The 17,648-nt window shown below is 39.0% G+C and overlaps 1 protein-coding gene across 1 annotated transcript; it reads left to right on the top strand.

Annotated features, from left to right (window-relative positions):
* The first annotated feature begins 472 nt into the window (after nucleotides 1-472).
* On the top strand, nucleotides 473-14,730 carry LOC137245663 (dynein axonemal light chain 4). The gene is made up of 3 exons (XM_067776696.1): nucleotides 473-889; nucleotides 1,010-1,093; nucleotides 14,259-14,730. The coding sequence occupies exons 1-3, from the start codon at nucleotides 818-820 to the stop codon at nucleotides 14,421-14,423; spliced, it is 321 nt and encodes a 106-aa protein (XP_067632797.1). The 5' UTR covers nucleotides 473-817; the 3' UTR covers nucleotides 14,424-14,730.
* Nucleotides 14,731-17,648: the final 2,918 nt, after the last annotated feature.

Here is a 17,648-nt window from a genome sequence, read left to right as displayed (position 1 = left end):
GATTCGAGGCATATGACCAGAAATTTAATTCCTATAAAAGAGCCAGACCGATTTCTGTCAAATGAAGTGCCAGTTATCGCTAACCGAAGGTATTGATACTGCCCTAATTGATCTTGAAGGGTCATTGAGAAAAAATATATTTCAAAATGCTTCAGTGTTTAGATCGTTTCTTCTATCACGCTAGCGCCTATGTTGTTTGTGCTTAAATCCGTCAATGTTTGTAAATAGGATTTGGATGATTGTGCGATCCACCAACACCGCTTAATAGGGCAAATGTTTCGAGAGCATGTTAACTACATTTGTAGTTAATAGAAGGAATCAAAGCAGATCAGAGCATGCGCAAAAATGCAATAACATAGGGGAGAGCAAAATTTAAAGAAGACATAGCCAAATGAAGTAGTTAGGGTTACATCAAAGAGCACTGAAGTCAATAAATCTTTTATAAAAGCACCCAAACGGACAGTCGGCTTAATGAACTGTTACAATATTAAACGGTGAAACGTTCAAACGGTCTGTGATACATATGAAATTTATGTAATCAAAAAACATCAGAATATTCAAAAAGTTTACAAAATAACTTTTTTTTTTATTTTGAATTTCCCTGTATTTTCAAGTGCAATTTCGTTCACGTAATTTAAAAGTGACTTTTGACAAATCAATTGTTATATTTCAAAATGAGACGATTAACGAATTAACTTTTGCCCGTTAATTGTTTGTTTGCTGAAATTACTTTAACATTTGTTTTAATACGATTTTTTGCATCATATAACTCCGTTCTCAGTGTGATTTTTTGGTCTAAGGTGAATACAACGCAGACATGGCTGATGAAGGCGGAAATACTGAAAAAGAATCAGAAAAGAAAATCGTACACACATATCCGCTTGTCAAGGTACATGCATACATAAATACATACGCGAAAGTTGTCAAATAGGTTAAAAAACATCAAAATATAAATAAATAGAAATTAATAAAACGCAGACTATTTCAATTACTGTTACACGTTTTTTAGCATTCCGACATGAACGAAGAAATGCGAACTGAGGCTATTGAAATGAGCATAACGGCTTGTGAGAAATATTCGAGCAATTACGAGGTAAATTTTTAAATCACAGTACAGGGGCCCATTTCACAAAGCATACAAGTCGTGTCATGGTGGAATTTCCATACTTGTATATCGGGAGGGGTGTCAAAGGACGCGTATTGACCTTGACAACAATAATCTGAAGCCGGAAAGGAAAATTGTACCACTGTCAGGAGACATTTACAGTTGAAGCTGGCAATTTTCATGTGGTTGATGTAATATTGTAGTGCACTGAAAAAAATTTTGTGTACAAAGGGATTTTGCACAGATTCAATTTTGATCCCACCTCATTGGTGCACCAGCCAATGTAATTTTTTATAAGCGCGGCCAAAGGCCGCTAATGCAAAAAGGTTTTCTGCGCAAAAATACTATGGATCTCACAACAGGTTTATTGGGGACTCGGTTTTTCGTTAATATCTTTTGAAGGAGTTAAAATTTCCGCCTTCGGGTTATTAATACCGATATGGAGACGCGTCGTTTGACACCCCTCCGGATATATTTGGATACGTATTAGTAGTCGACCCCTAGACCTTTACCAGAACAAATTCTTCGAACGAACCTTGAATTAACAGACTTGTATTTCAGTGAAACGGGCTACAGGTCTTTACCTAACTAATAATAAAGTAGATACAGTTTATCGTACGTCTACACCCAAAAAGAGAAAGTTATTCCCCTTAGGGTTTCCTTTTTTAGAGTTTCTTTAGCCATCTAATGCGCGCGAATATCGTATCGGGTAAAACCTTACGTTGGCGACCAACTGCTAAAACAGGTAATTCTTTATTTTAGCTCAAAACTGCTAATACATGTCGAAAAATGTCGGGGAAGGTGTGAAAACTCGTTTGAAATTAAAAACTTTAACTGTGGAGATATTTTCAACAAAAGTCTAAAATGTTCAGCCTTTGTGAGCTAAAGTAAAAAACTACCTTAAAACATGTCAGTTGTCTTAAGATTTTACTTACCTCTATTCTTATCGAAAAAGTTTTTCAAAAAAGATGATGTCTACACATGCACAAAGCTAGAATAAATCCGCAATAGTTTATCCATTTGGTCACATACATATGTCCCATCCCTAGGAACTAGAATATTAGCTGTCATATTTTCACGTTTCTCTTTTACTTCATGCTACCGTTTCGAGATGACGCCGTAGAGGTGGTTCTTTGTCTATGAACAAAAAAAAATTTGCGTCTCTAGATCTTGTTCATAATTACCAGCTTCCTCTTATTAGCGAAGTGCAAGATCGGTAACGGCTGTGTGAAAAGCATACTGCAAAAGCTCTGGTGGAAGCAGTGCTTTGATGGAAATGCGGACGGAATGGCCATCAGACCTCGGCCTGAAAGGAAATGCCAAGGTGATTTTTATGCCAGTCACAGACGGTTGACTGCCTTCCCGGGCGTGGAGCATGTATCACATCCAGGGAGGCACTCATGCGCGCCAGTGACTGTCTTCATTGACACGTAAACGTAACAGATACCGCTGCGATCTGGATCGTGGAGGCTGGCACCAGCGTAAGAAGCCGTGTTGCGGGAAACGGCTACGTACGGGTAAGTATGGCGCACACCATACTAGTGAGCTGCTACCTTTCCCCGATTGATCCAATTCAAGGGTTTAAAGATAAGCTACAACTAGTTGAAGATGATCTGCGTGATCAAACTGATAACGTTATTGTTGCTGGAGATTTCAATGCAAGGGCTGATTTATAGGGAATGCTCTAGACTGACTCCCAATAAAGGTTGTGCTAGAAATGCCTGAGCGGCTTGGATTGGTAATTTTGAACACCGGGAAGACCCCGAACCCCCGAACCCCCGCTCCGACCAGGCTTTGGATACTCGATCCCTAATACTAAATTAGTATTGGAAAACCTGCTGTCAACCGCGGCTGGATGGAGGGGGACGGAGGATCTTACGGGTAGCGAACATACCTAAATAACCTTCCACCTTAACGACCCCGAGTAGAGCGCTCCGTATGAAAACAAGATGGGGAAAGTTTCTAAGGTTGATACTACAAAGTTTCTCTCTGTTGTATAAGCGACCGCATGACTGATATTCTACAGCTCCGAAGCGGCGAACGCTCCCGTAGAAACGACCATGAGCTCACTTACCCAGGCATGCAACACCTTAATCCCACTAAATGGGATTAGGAGGTGAAAAACAAGTACACTGGTGGAGTAATGAAGTTGTCGAGCTACGTAGGGTATGCCACAGACTGGCAACCTGCACATCCAGCAGGCCCCAGCACGTGGAGGCGTTCAAAAAATCAAAAAAAGCTCTCAGTGCAGCCATAAAGCAAAACAAACTTAATTGCTGGAGAGAGCTTTGCAACGATGTGGATCGTGGTCCCTGGGGACAAGGATACAAAATAGTATTGGGGAAATTCTGCCCACCCAACCAAACGATGGACGAGGACAAGATGCGAAACATAGTAGATGATCTGTACCTCACTCGAACAAATAAAGAAGGTGATCACGTCGCTCACAAAGACTACGAAATGATTTAAAAAAAAATTTTTTTTGTGTTGGATCAAGCGATTCGCTATATAAACGTGCAAGTAATAGTTTCATCCCCGATGAGCGGGTCGTTGCTGGGCTTGGCACCCGCGACGTCAACCCACACTCCAATAGACAACCCTGGAATGCCTATTTTTTAATGGAATTGATGCAGATGCCCAGCTGGTTGACGCCCTCGTCAAAACAAAATCCGACATTAACGCCATCCAAGAAATGCAATGGACAAGGAATGGCAAGAAAACTATCAACCAATGTAAAATTGACTGGAGTGGCCATGCGCAGCTCCGTCGTCGTACTCGTGGTGCGAGAGAAACTTTGTCACCAAAAACTCACGTTCACGCCTGTAGACGAATGTCTTGCCGCTATCCGAATAAAAGTAAAATTTCGCCGGTGCTTGAAACATGGTCATATCCCGCACGAGGTCCACTCATCGGCCTATCGCCTGAGCGAAGTTTTTTGAATGCTTTTTTGAATTCCAGAACACTTCTTGATGAAGTGCTGTGTGGGATTATTGCCTTAATCGTCGCCTTACTCTCAATAAATATGTTGTGACGACTGCAGCTTAAGCACGCTTCCTCAAAAATTTCTGTTGCTTTCTTCTCGTCTTAAAGACGCTGCAGATCCTGTAGGATCTACTTATTTCTGGATCGACACAGCAAACAGCAGAACCGATCCCTTCCATCAATTTGGAACCATCCGTATATACATTTATAGTATGTTCTGCCATTTCTGCACCCTGGAACCAATCCCCCGGCTCAATTGTGGCCCCAAGATTTCTTTCGAAGCTCAGGCACGGGACCCTAAATTCCGTTTACCCGATACTAGGTGGCGTTATACTGTTGTGGTCATAAGGCCCGCACTCAAACTGCCCCGTGGCCTTAATCGTTGTTGCAGTTGCTAATGCTATGTTTTTGGCCATTAGGTCTGCAGGCGTGATGTGTAGGATAGCAATCAATGCTGTTGTCGGGGTAGTTTTTAGGGCTCCCGTTATGCTAATCATTGATATTCTGCATATCCCCTCAAGTGTTTTGGTATATGTACTTTTTTGTGTGGCTGTCCACCAAAGAAGGAGCCTATAGTAAAGTAAAGTATGGTTGACAATTGCCGTAAATACCCAATGAGAGAGTTTTGGTGATAGGCCCCACGTGCATCCTAGCATCCTCTTGTATGCATACAGTGCCGCGGAGGCTTTCTTCGCTCTCTCTTCCACATGGAGTTTGCACGAAATCTTACTATCGACATATCGGTTGAAGCCACGCGCAGATGCCTTTGTCGTATTTTTATACTCAGTTGAGCAGAGCTCACAGAGTATATTAACTTTGATTGGATAACTGTTGGTTGTACAGGTATAAAGGAATCGAGATAGATATAGACATCCATATATCAAAATCATCAGTATCGAAAAAAAATTTGATTGAGCCATGTCCGTCCGTCCGTCCGTCTGCCCGTTAACACGATAACTTGAGTAAATTTTAAGGTATCTTGATGAAATTTGGTATGTAGGTTCCTGGGCACTCATCTCAGACCGCTATTTAAAATGAACGATATCGGACTATAACTCGAAAATTATATAAAATATCGAAAATTTCGAAAAACCGAAAAAGTGCGATAATTCATTACCAAAGACGGATAAAGCGATGAAACTTGGTATGTGAGTTGAACGTATGACGCAGAATATAAATTTAGTAAAATTTTGGACAATGGGCGTGGCACCGCCCACTTTTAACAGAAGGTAATATAAAACTTTTGCAAGCTGTAATTTGGCAGTCGTTGAAGATATCATGATGAAATTTGGCAGGAACGTTACTCCTATTACTATATGTATGCTTAATAAAAATTAGCAAAATCGGACAACGACCACGCCCACTTAAAAAAATTTTTTTTAAAGTCAAATTTTAACAAAAAATTCAATATCTTTACAGTATATAAGTAAATTATGTCAACATTTAACTCCAGTAATGATATGGTGCAACAAAATACAAAAATAAAAGAAAATTTCAAAATGGGCGTGGCTCCGCCCTTTTTCATTTAATTTGTCTAGGATACTTTTAATGCCATAAGTCGAACAAAAATTTACCAATCCTTGTGAAATTTGTAGGGGCTTAGATTCTAGGACGATAACTGTTTTCTGTGAAAATGGGCGAAATCGGTTGAAGCCACGCCCAGTTTTTATACAAAGTAGACCTTCTTCAGTAGATAACTTGAGGAAAAATCGATATATATTTACTAAACTCAGTTCACGTACTTATCTGAACTCACTTTGTATTGGTATAAAAAATGGCCGAAATCCGACTATGACCACGCCCACTTTTTCGATATCGAAAACTACGAAAAATAAAAAAAAAATGGCATAATTCTATACCAAATACGAAAAAAGGGATGAAACATGGTAATTGGATTGGTTTATTGACGCAAAATATAACTTTAGAAAAAAAACTGCAAAATGGGTGTGACACCTACCACATTAAGTAGAAGAAAATGAAAAATTTCTGCAGGGCGAAATCAAAAGCCCTTGGAATCTTGGCAGGAATACTGTTCGTGGTATTACATATAAAAATAAATTAACGGTACCCAACAGATGATGTTCTGGGTTACCCTGGTCCACATTTTGGTCGACATCTCGAAAACGCCTTCACATATACAACTACCACCACTCCCTTTTAAAATACTCATTAACACCTTTCATTTGATACCCATATCGTACAAACAAATTCTAGAGTCACCCCTGGTCCACCTTTATGGCGATATCTCGAAAAGGCGTCCACCTATAGAACTAAGGCCCGCTCCCTTTTAAAATACTCATTAACACCTTTCATTTGACACCTATATCGTACAAACAAATTCTAGAGTCACCCCTGGTCCACCTCTATGGCGAGATCTCGAAAAGGCGTCCACCTATAGAACTAAGTCCACGCACTTTTAAAATACTCATTAACACCTTTCATTTGATACTCATATCGTACAAACAAATTCTAGAGTCAGCCCTGGTCCACCTTTATGGCGATATCCCTAAATGGCGTCCACCCATAGAACTATGGCCTGTTCCCTCTTAAAATACTCTTTAATACCTTCCATTTGATACACATATCATACAAACACATTCTAGAGTTGCCCTAGGTACATTTTCCACATGGTGATTTTCCCTTATTTTGTCTCTCAGCTCAGTATGTAATGTTCGGTTACACCTCAACTTAGCCTTCCTTACTTGTTCTTGTTGGGTTACCCCTCCAAGTTTAGGCTTAGTCCAATTAGGGACCTTATATTTCCTGATAAATAATGTTTGATCGGGGTTTTCTGCGTTGGGGGCTAACCCGACTCCAGATGCCCAGGTATGTACATCCCGAATTGCCTGCTCCATTAGAGAGCTGCTTGTTGTTAGGCGTCTGCTGCTAATGATGACTGAATCGTCCTCTGAATATGCCGTAAGTTTGACTGGTCCTGTGTCGAACCGCCCAAGCAATTCATTTATAACCAGCGTCCACAGCATTGGTGATAAAACCCCACCCTGTGGCGTTCCTCGGTTTACAGATTTTGTTACCTCGCATAGACCCCATTGCGATGTGATCATTCTACATGGAGCCGATCCAATTTGTTAAAGCTGGATGAACTTCAATCGAGTTGAGACTGTCCCGGCGATTTGACCATGACACACGTTTTTGTTGCCCATACAATTTTGGTATTTGTCACCAATCCTCGTACTTCTCGCTGCGTATAAGGATTGAGTTACATAACTCTTCCATATCCTCTCCTGATGGGAAGTGTGTGTTAAATAGTGTCCCAGGGGACTTTTCAATACTTCGCAATCAATCGTCGTTGCCCTTTTTTATCAGCATTACATATCCAGTATCGTCGTTTCGCTGGAGTAATCTATATCGGCACAGAAATTCTTCCATGAAACCCGCCTTGACCTGTTGATTTTACGCTTATAGATATACAGATCTCTGTATTCGTCCCAGCACTCTTCACTTGCTAGCTCAAAAATTTCTTTTATCTAACCTCTTAGAATACTCAACTCTTCACTCTACCATGGTGGCTTTGCTTTCCCATTGAATCTCCGCAGAGGACAAGCTGCGTTGTACGCAGTTGTCAGCGCCTATAAGAAGAAGTTGTTGCACTCCTCCAACTCCTCTACGGTAGCAACCTCTTTAAGATGCCCAGTCTTCCTGATACACATTTCTGAAATTTGTACCAGTCCGTTGCCCTAGGGTTTCTTAAGATTTTCCTTTTTAGTGAGATTTTGAAGCTGAAATATGCATGGTCTGAGAGGGATGGCCTGTCAATGACCCTCCCTATTCATTAAATATAAGAAAAGTTTATCAAGCTTTTTAAAACGACGGTTTCATACAAGTTTTCAATTAAGAGCATGGAAACCTATTTTATTTTTATGAAAACTTTCTCTTTATTACTGCAAACTTCAAAATTTGTTTATCTGTTTAATATTAAACTTGACTTTTCTAAAACATCTTTCTAATATGGAGTCAAGTAATGTTTGTGTGTTTGTGATACTTGATAAGGTTTACAATGATTTCCACTGCTTTGGTCACTACTACTCCTTCCGTCTTTTGTTGTTGTTTCTGTAGCGATAAAAACAATCCCCGATGGTTTTGCGGAGTGCTATCGGTGTTGATAGTCCTTTGCCGAATATAGATCCGGTACGTTCCAGTAATAAGCATCATTAAAGTACTACCAAGGCCATCTCGGGAACGATTTAATGTGATCATATTTCCGTAACAGAATAGAACATATCCCTTCCATTAATTCAATGGCGTCGGTATGCACGTGTCGTGCCAAATATAGCCCTTAAATCCGCTATACGGTCTAGAACATCAGTATTTACGGACCTCTTCAACGCCTGTATCCAAGAAGGCGTCTTACTCCGCTCATTGAAACGTCAAAGACTGGTTTTTTGCTGAAACCTGGTAAGATGCTCGTGCAGCCATCCTCATACAGGCCACTTTGTATGTTGGATTCGATAGGAAATTTCCTCGAGCGTATTATTAGTGAGCGGTTGCAGCAGACCCTGGAAAGCACAGGTGGCTTGTCAAATAGTAGTAGCACACCTGGTCATTTGTTCGACCGTCTTGGGAAAGCATTTGCTTCACCACTTGGTAAATATATTTGCCTACGTATTCACATACATATGTAACAGGAGCCGTAACGTTTAGGTGATATTAAAACTTGGTTGATAGGCTAGAATAAAAGTGATTCACTCCAAGGGACTAGTTGGGATAGGGCCGATAACTTTAGTAAATGTCAAACCGGGAGACTTGGGTGTTGAATGATGAAGTGTGAAAATCATAATCAACGTTTTAGACGCTATTTTAAAGCTTCGCAAATAAACAACAGATGTTTGAGTAACTATAAGGCCAAGTGATTGTTCAAACTCTTTTCATCCGTACATGCATGTTGTTGTTGTTGTAGCAGCGCTTCGCTCCATCCAGTAGGAGCAACCGATCACAAATTGTCATCAATATCCTCTAACGGGAGTCCAAGGAAACTTGCAGTTTCAACAGGGGTGGACCATAGTGAGAGGGGTGTAGGCGTTGGTTCCACATTACAATTGAAGAGATGGTTGGTGTCATGTAGGGACACATTGCAATCAGGACATACATTGCGTGTGTCGGGGTTGATTCTGGATAGGCAACAGTTTAACCTGTTACAGTACCCAGATCGAAGTTTAGCTATAGTGTCGCGCGTTTCCCTAGGGAGAGTGCATTCCTCTTCAGCGAGGTCTGTGTATTTTTCTTTAAGAACTGGATTCACCGGGCAATTCTTTGTCAGGCATGGTGCCGTATTTCCTCATAATGCCAATCTTAAGCCCCTGGGAGGTGTGGCCTATTCAATCAGATGTCTGCTGGGATACCCAGGTTTCTGGTTATTCAACAGAAACTGTTTGTTCAGCATTTCATTTCTCTCCATAATGGGAGTACTCTCGCCTCATTGTGTAGAAGGTGTTCTGGGGACATAAGCAGACAGCCCGTAGTGGTTCTGGGGGCAGTGTTTTAGCAGGCCTGTATTTTCTTTCAGTGAGTAACATTTAGGCTAGCCGACCATATCGGGGACGCGTAGCATGCATTCGGCCGGCCAACTGCTTTGTAAGTGGTAATGAGCGCTTCTTTGTCTTTACCCCAAGTGCTGCCGGCAAAAGATTTCAGGTACAATTGTGATTGCATGCTCTCCAAAATGTAGATCCTGAGCTAACGTTACACACAGCATTTTTGGGTGTAAAACAGTCGGTAGCATAATGCCATCGATGTGGATGTCCAATATGGCCCGACGATAGGTGAGGGGGAATGGGGGGATTCCCCCGGGCGTGGGGTTTCTCAGGGGGCCCGCGATTTAAAGGTACTAAGGCATTTTTTTTAATTCAGGAGAGTCGTGAGTTGTCCCATGTGCAAATTTTAAGCTGAATTTCAAAAGCAACAAATATTGAAAATGATTTTTTGCCTAGGCCTGAGGAGACATTAAAAACATCAAACAAAAATGTATGTTTACATGAATCCGAAATCGTAAAGTTTTCGTGGTGACACTGATGAAGGTTCATCTTGAAAAAGTCTTTCAACAATATCACCAACTCTGTATCAAAGTCCAGATTATTTAAACGACTTCGATATCGGTACCGTGAATAATGAGTTTTTGTGATCTGATGAAGTCAACGAAATAATTCATCGAGGTCATCAAAAATGCCCTGTTATTTTTCCACGTGATTGTTATGACGAGGCATTTCCTACCTTGTTGTTAAACAGAATCTTGCCAAATGGAGAGAAAGTGGGGCGTGACTGGTTAGTGTGGAGTGCCAGTAGCAATGCTTTTTATTGCCTACCATGTCGTCTGTTAAGCACCAATACTTTAAATCGACCTAAAATTTGTTGTGCGGGTATTCGAAATTCCAGGTATGGAAGCTATACGATCAACTGCCATCACACGAAAATACTCAAGATCACGTTAAATGTTATATTCATTGGCGATCTTTACAAAAGCTAATTCAAAAGAAGGCTACAATTGATACACTTATCAATTAACACCTAATCACTGAAACTCAAAAGTTGAAAGAATAATATAATTTTGGACAATATTTTATTTTGGGTGAAAGAGGCCTAGCTTGCAAAGGCGAAAGTATATATCTTGGTGAACGAAACAATGGGCATTTTTTGGCATCTATGATCTCATAAGCCATTATGATCCAATATTTAGAGATCATTTGGAGAAAGTCAGGATTTCACAACAGCAGCACAAACGTTTACAAGTTCATTATCTTTCCCCAGACATTCAGAACGAGTTTATAGAAATTTGTGCAAAGCACATGAGGGAAACTATATTAGATCAAGGCAAGAAAGCCAAGTATTTTGCTATTATCGTTGGTGTTATGCCTGATGCTAGTCACATTGACTACGTTCATTTTGCGCTAACTCCATTTCAATTCAAATTTTACAATTCAAGAACGATTTTTGGCTTTCGTGGATTGTAACCAAAAAACTGGTAAGGTAAGTAATTTGCCATACTCTAGGTAAACATGAAACATGAAACATGAAATCCCATTAAAAAATTGTCGTGCACAAGGATACGATAACAGCGCCAATATGAAAGGAGCTTACAACGGAGCACGACGTTACATTCTCGACAAAAACTCGAATGCTGGCTACTCGCCTTGTGCAACCCACAGTCTCAATTTATGTGGTGTTGATGCTGCAGAATGTTGTACGGCTGCAATAAATTTCTTCAGAGTTGTACAAAAATGTTTTACTATTTTCAGCAGCAGTCCACAACGATGGGACATCCTCAAAAAAAATGTACCGAGCTCTCTTCATAGTCTTTCAGCCAAAAGCCAAATTTGACTGCGCAAGCATACGGACATTTTACCGGCATTCTCAAGTACATCAACAAGTTCGAATGTATCTTGCTGTCCTCAATTTGGCTCAAACTACTGACTACAATTAATGAAAGAAATGTGGTCCTCCAAGCTAGAGACGCTACCATAGAAGTTGTGATCGTTGATTCGGTAATTAGTGGCATTACTGAACGATTTGCAGCTATGAGAAATTTGAGCGAGACGTTTTCCTTTTGTGGCAATTTGAAGACATGGATCAAACTACGGTTCGGGCGAGCGCAGCAAAATTTGTCGAAAAATACAAGTGGGGCATTTCTCAAAGCTTAGAATGCGAAATAATTCATTTTTACGAAGCAAATTTTGTGGGTGGCGCGCCGCCGTACGCCGGTGTTCTTACTTTAAAAAGCTTGATTTTTCTATTTAAAAAAATATTTAGGAAAGGTTTTGTTTGTATGTATGTATTTAAGGAAATCAACATGTTGGCCATTTCGGAAAGATCCGGGGTTTTTGCCTCAAGATCTCGAAGACCGTTCCTCCTTGCGGAGTGAGTGTTCCTCGTTCGCTTACTCCAGAGAGGCTTCGAACCTAACCCTGGTCTTTGGAATTGGTACTACTGCATCTGTTGAAAAGAAATAGAGATACATAAAATAGTCACACCTCTGTCTGTATATCTCGGGCAAAGCGTAGTTTCACCTAGGGATAACTCCAAATAATCGTCGCGAACACAATTTCTTTAAATCATTTGTGGCTCCTTGGCGGTCACGCACAAAGGCGACTTACGGTTGCTATTAATGATCTATTAATACTCAAGACCCTCGTGGCACAGGGCGCCTCCAGTTTTTCGGCTGTTTTTAAGAGCTACAATTCCCGATGTGAGAACAGTAGCAATGCCGACCACCAGCCGCTACCACGCCTCCTGACCCTCACACCATATGCCAGCACAGAAGCTATAGGACTGCGACTACGAACTCATACTTTCGTTGACGTCACTTTCCTAGAAGCTCTAGGTGTAGCTCCGAAGACTTTCCAACTGATGCTTTTGTCGCGCTATGCTGCCGAGCTACACCAGAGAAACATCTTGAAACGTTAGGTAGGGACTATTCGGCCAAGGATGCCGCCCTCGAAATCATAAGTAGTCTAAGTGGATGTCATTGCGTAATGGGTGAAAATCGTATAATCCTCGGTGCATCTACATAATTAAAATTTTACACATTACATACTCAGCTGTGACCTTTGGAGACAAAATAAGGGAAATAACCATGTAGGAAAATGAATCTGGGGTAACCCTGGAATGTGTTTGTATTACATGGGTATCAAATGGAAGGTATTAAAGAGTATTTTAAAAGGGAGCTGGCCATAGTCCTATAGGTGGACGCATTTTCGAGATATCGCCATAAAGGTGAACCAGGGGTGACTCTATAATGTGGTTGTACGATATGGGAATCAAATGAAAGGCGTTAATGAGTATTTTAAAAGGGAGTAGCCCTAACTTGTATATGTGAAGGCATTTTCGAGATATCGACCAAAATGTGGACCAGGGTGACCCAGAACATCATCTGTCGGGTACCGCCAATTTATTTTTATGTGTAATACCACGAACAGTATTCCTGCCAAGATTCCAAGGGATTTTGATTTCGCCCTGCAGAACTTTTTCATTTTCTTCTACTTAATATGGTAGGTGTCACACCCATTTTACAACGTTTTTTCTAAAGTCATATTTTGCGTCAGAAAACCAATGCAATCACCACTTTTCATCCCTTTTTTTCATATTTGGTATAGAGTTATCCAATTTTTTAAATTTTTCGAAAACTTCGATATCGAAAAAGTGGGCGTGGTCATAGTCGGATTTAGCCCATTTTTATTACCAAGATAAAGTGAGTTCAGATAAGTACGTGAACTAAGTTTAGTAAAGATATATCGATTTTTGCTGTTTTGTGTGTTAACGGCCAAGCGGAAGGACAGGCGGTCGACTGTGTATAAAAACTGGGCGTGGCTTCAACCGATTTCGCCCATTTTCACATAAAACAGTTATCGTCATAGAATATATGCCCCTACCAAATTTCACAAATTTTTGTTCGACTTATGGCATTAAAAGTATTCTAGACGAATTAGATGTAAAAGGGCGGAGCCACGCCCATTTTGAAAATTGCTTTTATTTTGGTATTTTGTTGCACCATATCATTACTGGAGTTGAATGTTGGCATAATTTACTTATATACTGTAAAGATATAAAATTTTTTGTTAAAATTTGATTTAAAAAATTTTTTTTTTAAAAGTGGCGTGTTCGCCATCCGATGAGTAACGTTTCCGCCAAATTTCATCGTGATATCTTCAACGACTGCCAAATTACAGCTTGCAAAACCTTTAAATTACCTTATTTTAAAAGTGGGCGGTGCCACGCCCATTGTCCAAAATTTTACTAATTTTCCATTTTGCGTCATAAGGTCAACCCACCTACCAAGTTTCATCGCTTTATCCGTCTTTGGTAATGAATTATCGCAGTTTTTCTGTTTTTCAAAATTTTCGATATCGAAAAAGTGGGCGTGGTTGCAGTCCGATTTCGTTCATTATAAATAACGATCTGAGATGAGCGCCCAGGAAGTTATCGTGTTTACGGACGGACGGACGGACATGGCTAAATGAATTTCTTTTTTCACCCAGATCATTTTGATATATAGAAGTCTATATCTATCTCGATTAGTTTATGCCGCTACGGATTGCCGTTATGCGAACAAAGTTAACATACTCTGTGAGCTCTGCTCAGCTGAGTATAAATAGGGTATTAAAATCTGTATTAAATGATTTACTAAATTGTGTTTAAACTTTTTCTTCATCTATTTCAATAGCAAGCGGCACGTGTTATCAAAGAAACAATGGATAAGAAATTCGGCATTTATTGGCATGTTGTCGTTGGTGAAGGTTTCGGTTTTGAGGTATCGTATGAAACAAAGAATATTTTATATCTCTTCTTCGGTGGAAATTTAGCTTGTTTGTTATGGAAATGCTCATAGAATGCTTATTGAATAATTATTGCTTAAGCCTACTTTACGAACATATAGACATCAAATATCTAGTCCAAATAACAAAAAAATACCGTGTGCAAAGATGTTTGCACATCAATAAGGATAAATAATTGAAAACCGGAAGTCAATAATTATGTAGGGAACAAATAGCAAAAGTGTATAAAATGATATAAATTACGAAAACAAATGGTTTACATACCCGCGTACCTAAATCGTGTAATATTAAAACAAATAAAAAATCATCCAAATTGTATAGATATATTCAATAGTAATAATTATTTTAAATATTTTTTATACGAAGTGACGTATTGTAAATTTTAAATACGTGTTTGCGTAGTATATACCTAAACAAATAAATAAATCGTGGAGTATGAATATACATTCATAGATTATGAGAAATTCAAACTGAGTTATTATTTACAATGCCTTAAGGATAAGCAAACGTAAGTTTGGGTAAGTGCTCTCGAAATCATAATGGGTAAACACTTTGTATGTAGTATGGTTGAAATGTTACATCGATAATTATTGATTAAATTGGTTGATTGACATACTTTGCTTGAAGTAGATACCAACGCAAGGATTGTATTCTTATTGGTTTCTTAACGACAAGCTGTCGAAGAATGATATTTGTGTTATCGATTTTATATTGAAGCTTTAAGGTAAGTGTTTCATAAGAAACCGATAAGTCGACGTTAGCAAATCGATAACACGAAAACGTTTCGATTACAAATTGATAGCAAATTTCTAATACTCCGATAACAAATATAATTAATATTTTATTTTAGTTAATTATTTTTTTATTTGAAATATTTTTTGTGTAATTATTATTTCATATATGTATACAAATAACTAAACCAACATAACCTGAAGAATATAAAAATTTCAACTTAAAACTAATTACCACCACCACGTGCTTTGTTTTTGTAAACACTTTGTGTTTTGTGAAAAATCACGTATTCTCTTTCTATATTTCTCCATATAGCATACCAAAACCCAGGGATGCACCTTAACGTTAAGCTAATCGTTTATCAAAAAATTTCCACCGTTTCCGTTGAAACACTTCGAAATATTATCGATAAAGAAATTATCAAGATAAATTGTATCTCGTTTTTAACCGAAACGAAAAGCTTTCGTTAACGTTAAAAACGTTAACGAAAACGTGATACTTTATGTTTGAATTGTGCTGGCAATGCTATAGCCATGGTGAAGCCGTAAGGTGGCAACAACGAGCGCACATACACACACAAACTCTATGTAATTTGTTTGTGTAATTCGTTGGTGGTAATGTCAAAAATACTCTGAGAAATGTTCGTACTGTCAAAATTCATGAGAAAAGTTGCAATCAGCTTGGATAATGCTTTCACCTTTAATGACTCCGCCATCAATCAGCTTTGCCAGCATAGTTTGAAATTAATAATCAACATAAACGATTTGATTTCGTTTTGATATGGCAGAAAACGAAACGAAATCATTTCGTTAATTTGACGATCTTAACGTTAATAAACGAAACGAAATGACTTCGTTTCGTTTATTAACGTTGATTATCGTAACGAAATGATATTGTTTCGTTGGTTAAGCATGCCTGCCAAAACCACATAATATGCCTGTGCTTTCACATTCTCTAGTACTCGGGCGCTTTGTGCCATATTTTTCGTATATCGCGCGCCCGACGCTTTTTCACAATAACCTAACTTAACCTAGTTTGATATTGAAAAGATTTTTTTTTTTTTTTGTTTTTAAACTATATTGTTTAAAAAAAATTCGTTTCTTTTGAACCATTGATATTAACGCAGTCGTTTTTTTAAATCTTTTATTTTATCTTTTTGTTGCACTGTCAAGGTGACCTGAATTATGTATATATACGGTTTTATACGTATCCAAAACAATGAATAAAATCTACAAAAAGTTATTAAATTGCAATTTGTTTCTTTTAATTTAAAACGATTTGATTTATTTCTTTTGCTTTATTTTTATTTGAACAACCTCTGCGTTTCTCTGTAACCGGAAGAAGAAGGCCCCAAGCCAAGGGCGAAGTTGGCTGCATTTCCGCCAGCAGGACATTTACCATTTGTCAGAAATGCATGGTATAATAAAATGGGTGACATGACCGATTAGATATATGTACTTTACAACTCGGCCAATCTGACTTAATGATTGAGCTCATTCAGCTGAGGTTGTGTGACCTGTTGCAGTTGGTGACTGAAGTGGATCTTGTTCATCATTATTAGGCAGGCACCATACGAATTTTCATAGCTTCAACAATGCCGTCATATGGCAGATGTGTCAGTTGGCAGTTATCTATATCCCTTATGACATAACGATAATTTGGTAGTACTTTGTGTATAACATACGGGCCCCTATATTTTTGAACGAGTTTCTTATTAGTTCCTACCGTGGTATCCACATGCCTAATGACTACAAAATCTCCTATCCACATGCCTAATGACTACAAAATCTCCTACTGAATAGGTTTTCGGCGGAACACTGTATTTCAAAAGATATTGGTAATTATACTCTTGAGAACGTTCTATAATCCTAAGTGCCTTTTGCCTATTTTCCTCATGGTCTCTAGTGGTTTCATACACTAGTTTGTCGTCCATAGATTCGGTAAATTCACCCACGATACTACCTCTTTGATTTACCCCAAAGAGTAAAACACTAGGCGAGTTTTTCGTAGTACTATTAATACTGTTGTTTAGAGCATATTCTATTTGAGGCAACTTGGCGGTCCAGTCAGAGTGTTCCACGGACTCAGTAAGTTTACTCAACATCGTCTTGAGGACACGATTTACTCTCTCGACCTGTCCATTTGCTTGCGGTGATGCTACTGCGACCTTTACATGGCTTATATTTCTTTTCGATAAGTAGTCACTAAACTCGAGGGACGTAAAGCAAGTTCCGCGGTCAGTTATGATACGTCTGGGGCGGCTATAGTAAGAAAAATATTTATCTAGTGAGCAGCACACTTCTTTTGTACTCGTGGAATTAACCGGATATAATTTTACAAATTTTGTGAATGCGTCAATCACGACTAAAATATGTTTGCGTTTTGATTTAATCGCTGGAAAGGGACCGAAGTGATCTAAGTGAATGGTGTCAAATGGTATTGGTTTTTTAGGAATACTTTGAAAAGAGCTGGGGCAGAGTACACAATACATTTAAGACAATTATTAATGAACCGGTTAACTTTATCCCTCATACTTTCAAACCAAT

Source organism: Eurosta solidaginis, chromosome 3, assembly GCF_040869045.1.
Source record: "Eurosta solidaginis isolate ZX-2024a chromosome 3, ASM4086904v1, whole genome shotgun sequence".
NCBI classification, from domain to species: domain Eukaryota; kingdom Metazoa; phylum Arthropoda; class Insecta; order Diptera; family Tephritidae; genus Eurosta; species Eurosta solidaginis.
This window is presented reverse-complemented; position numbering and strand designations above follow the sequence as displayed.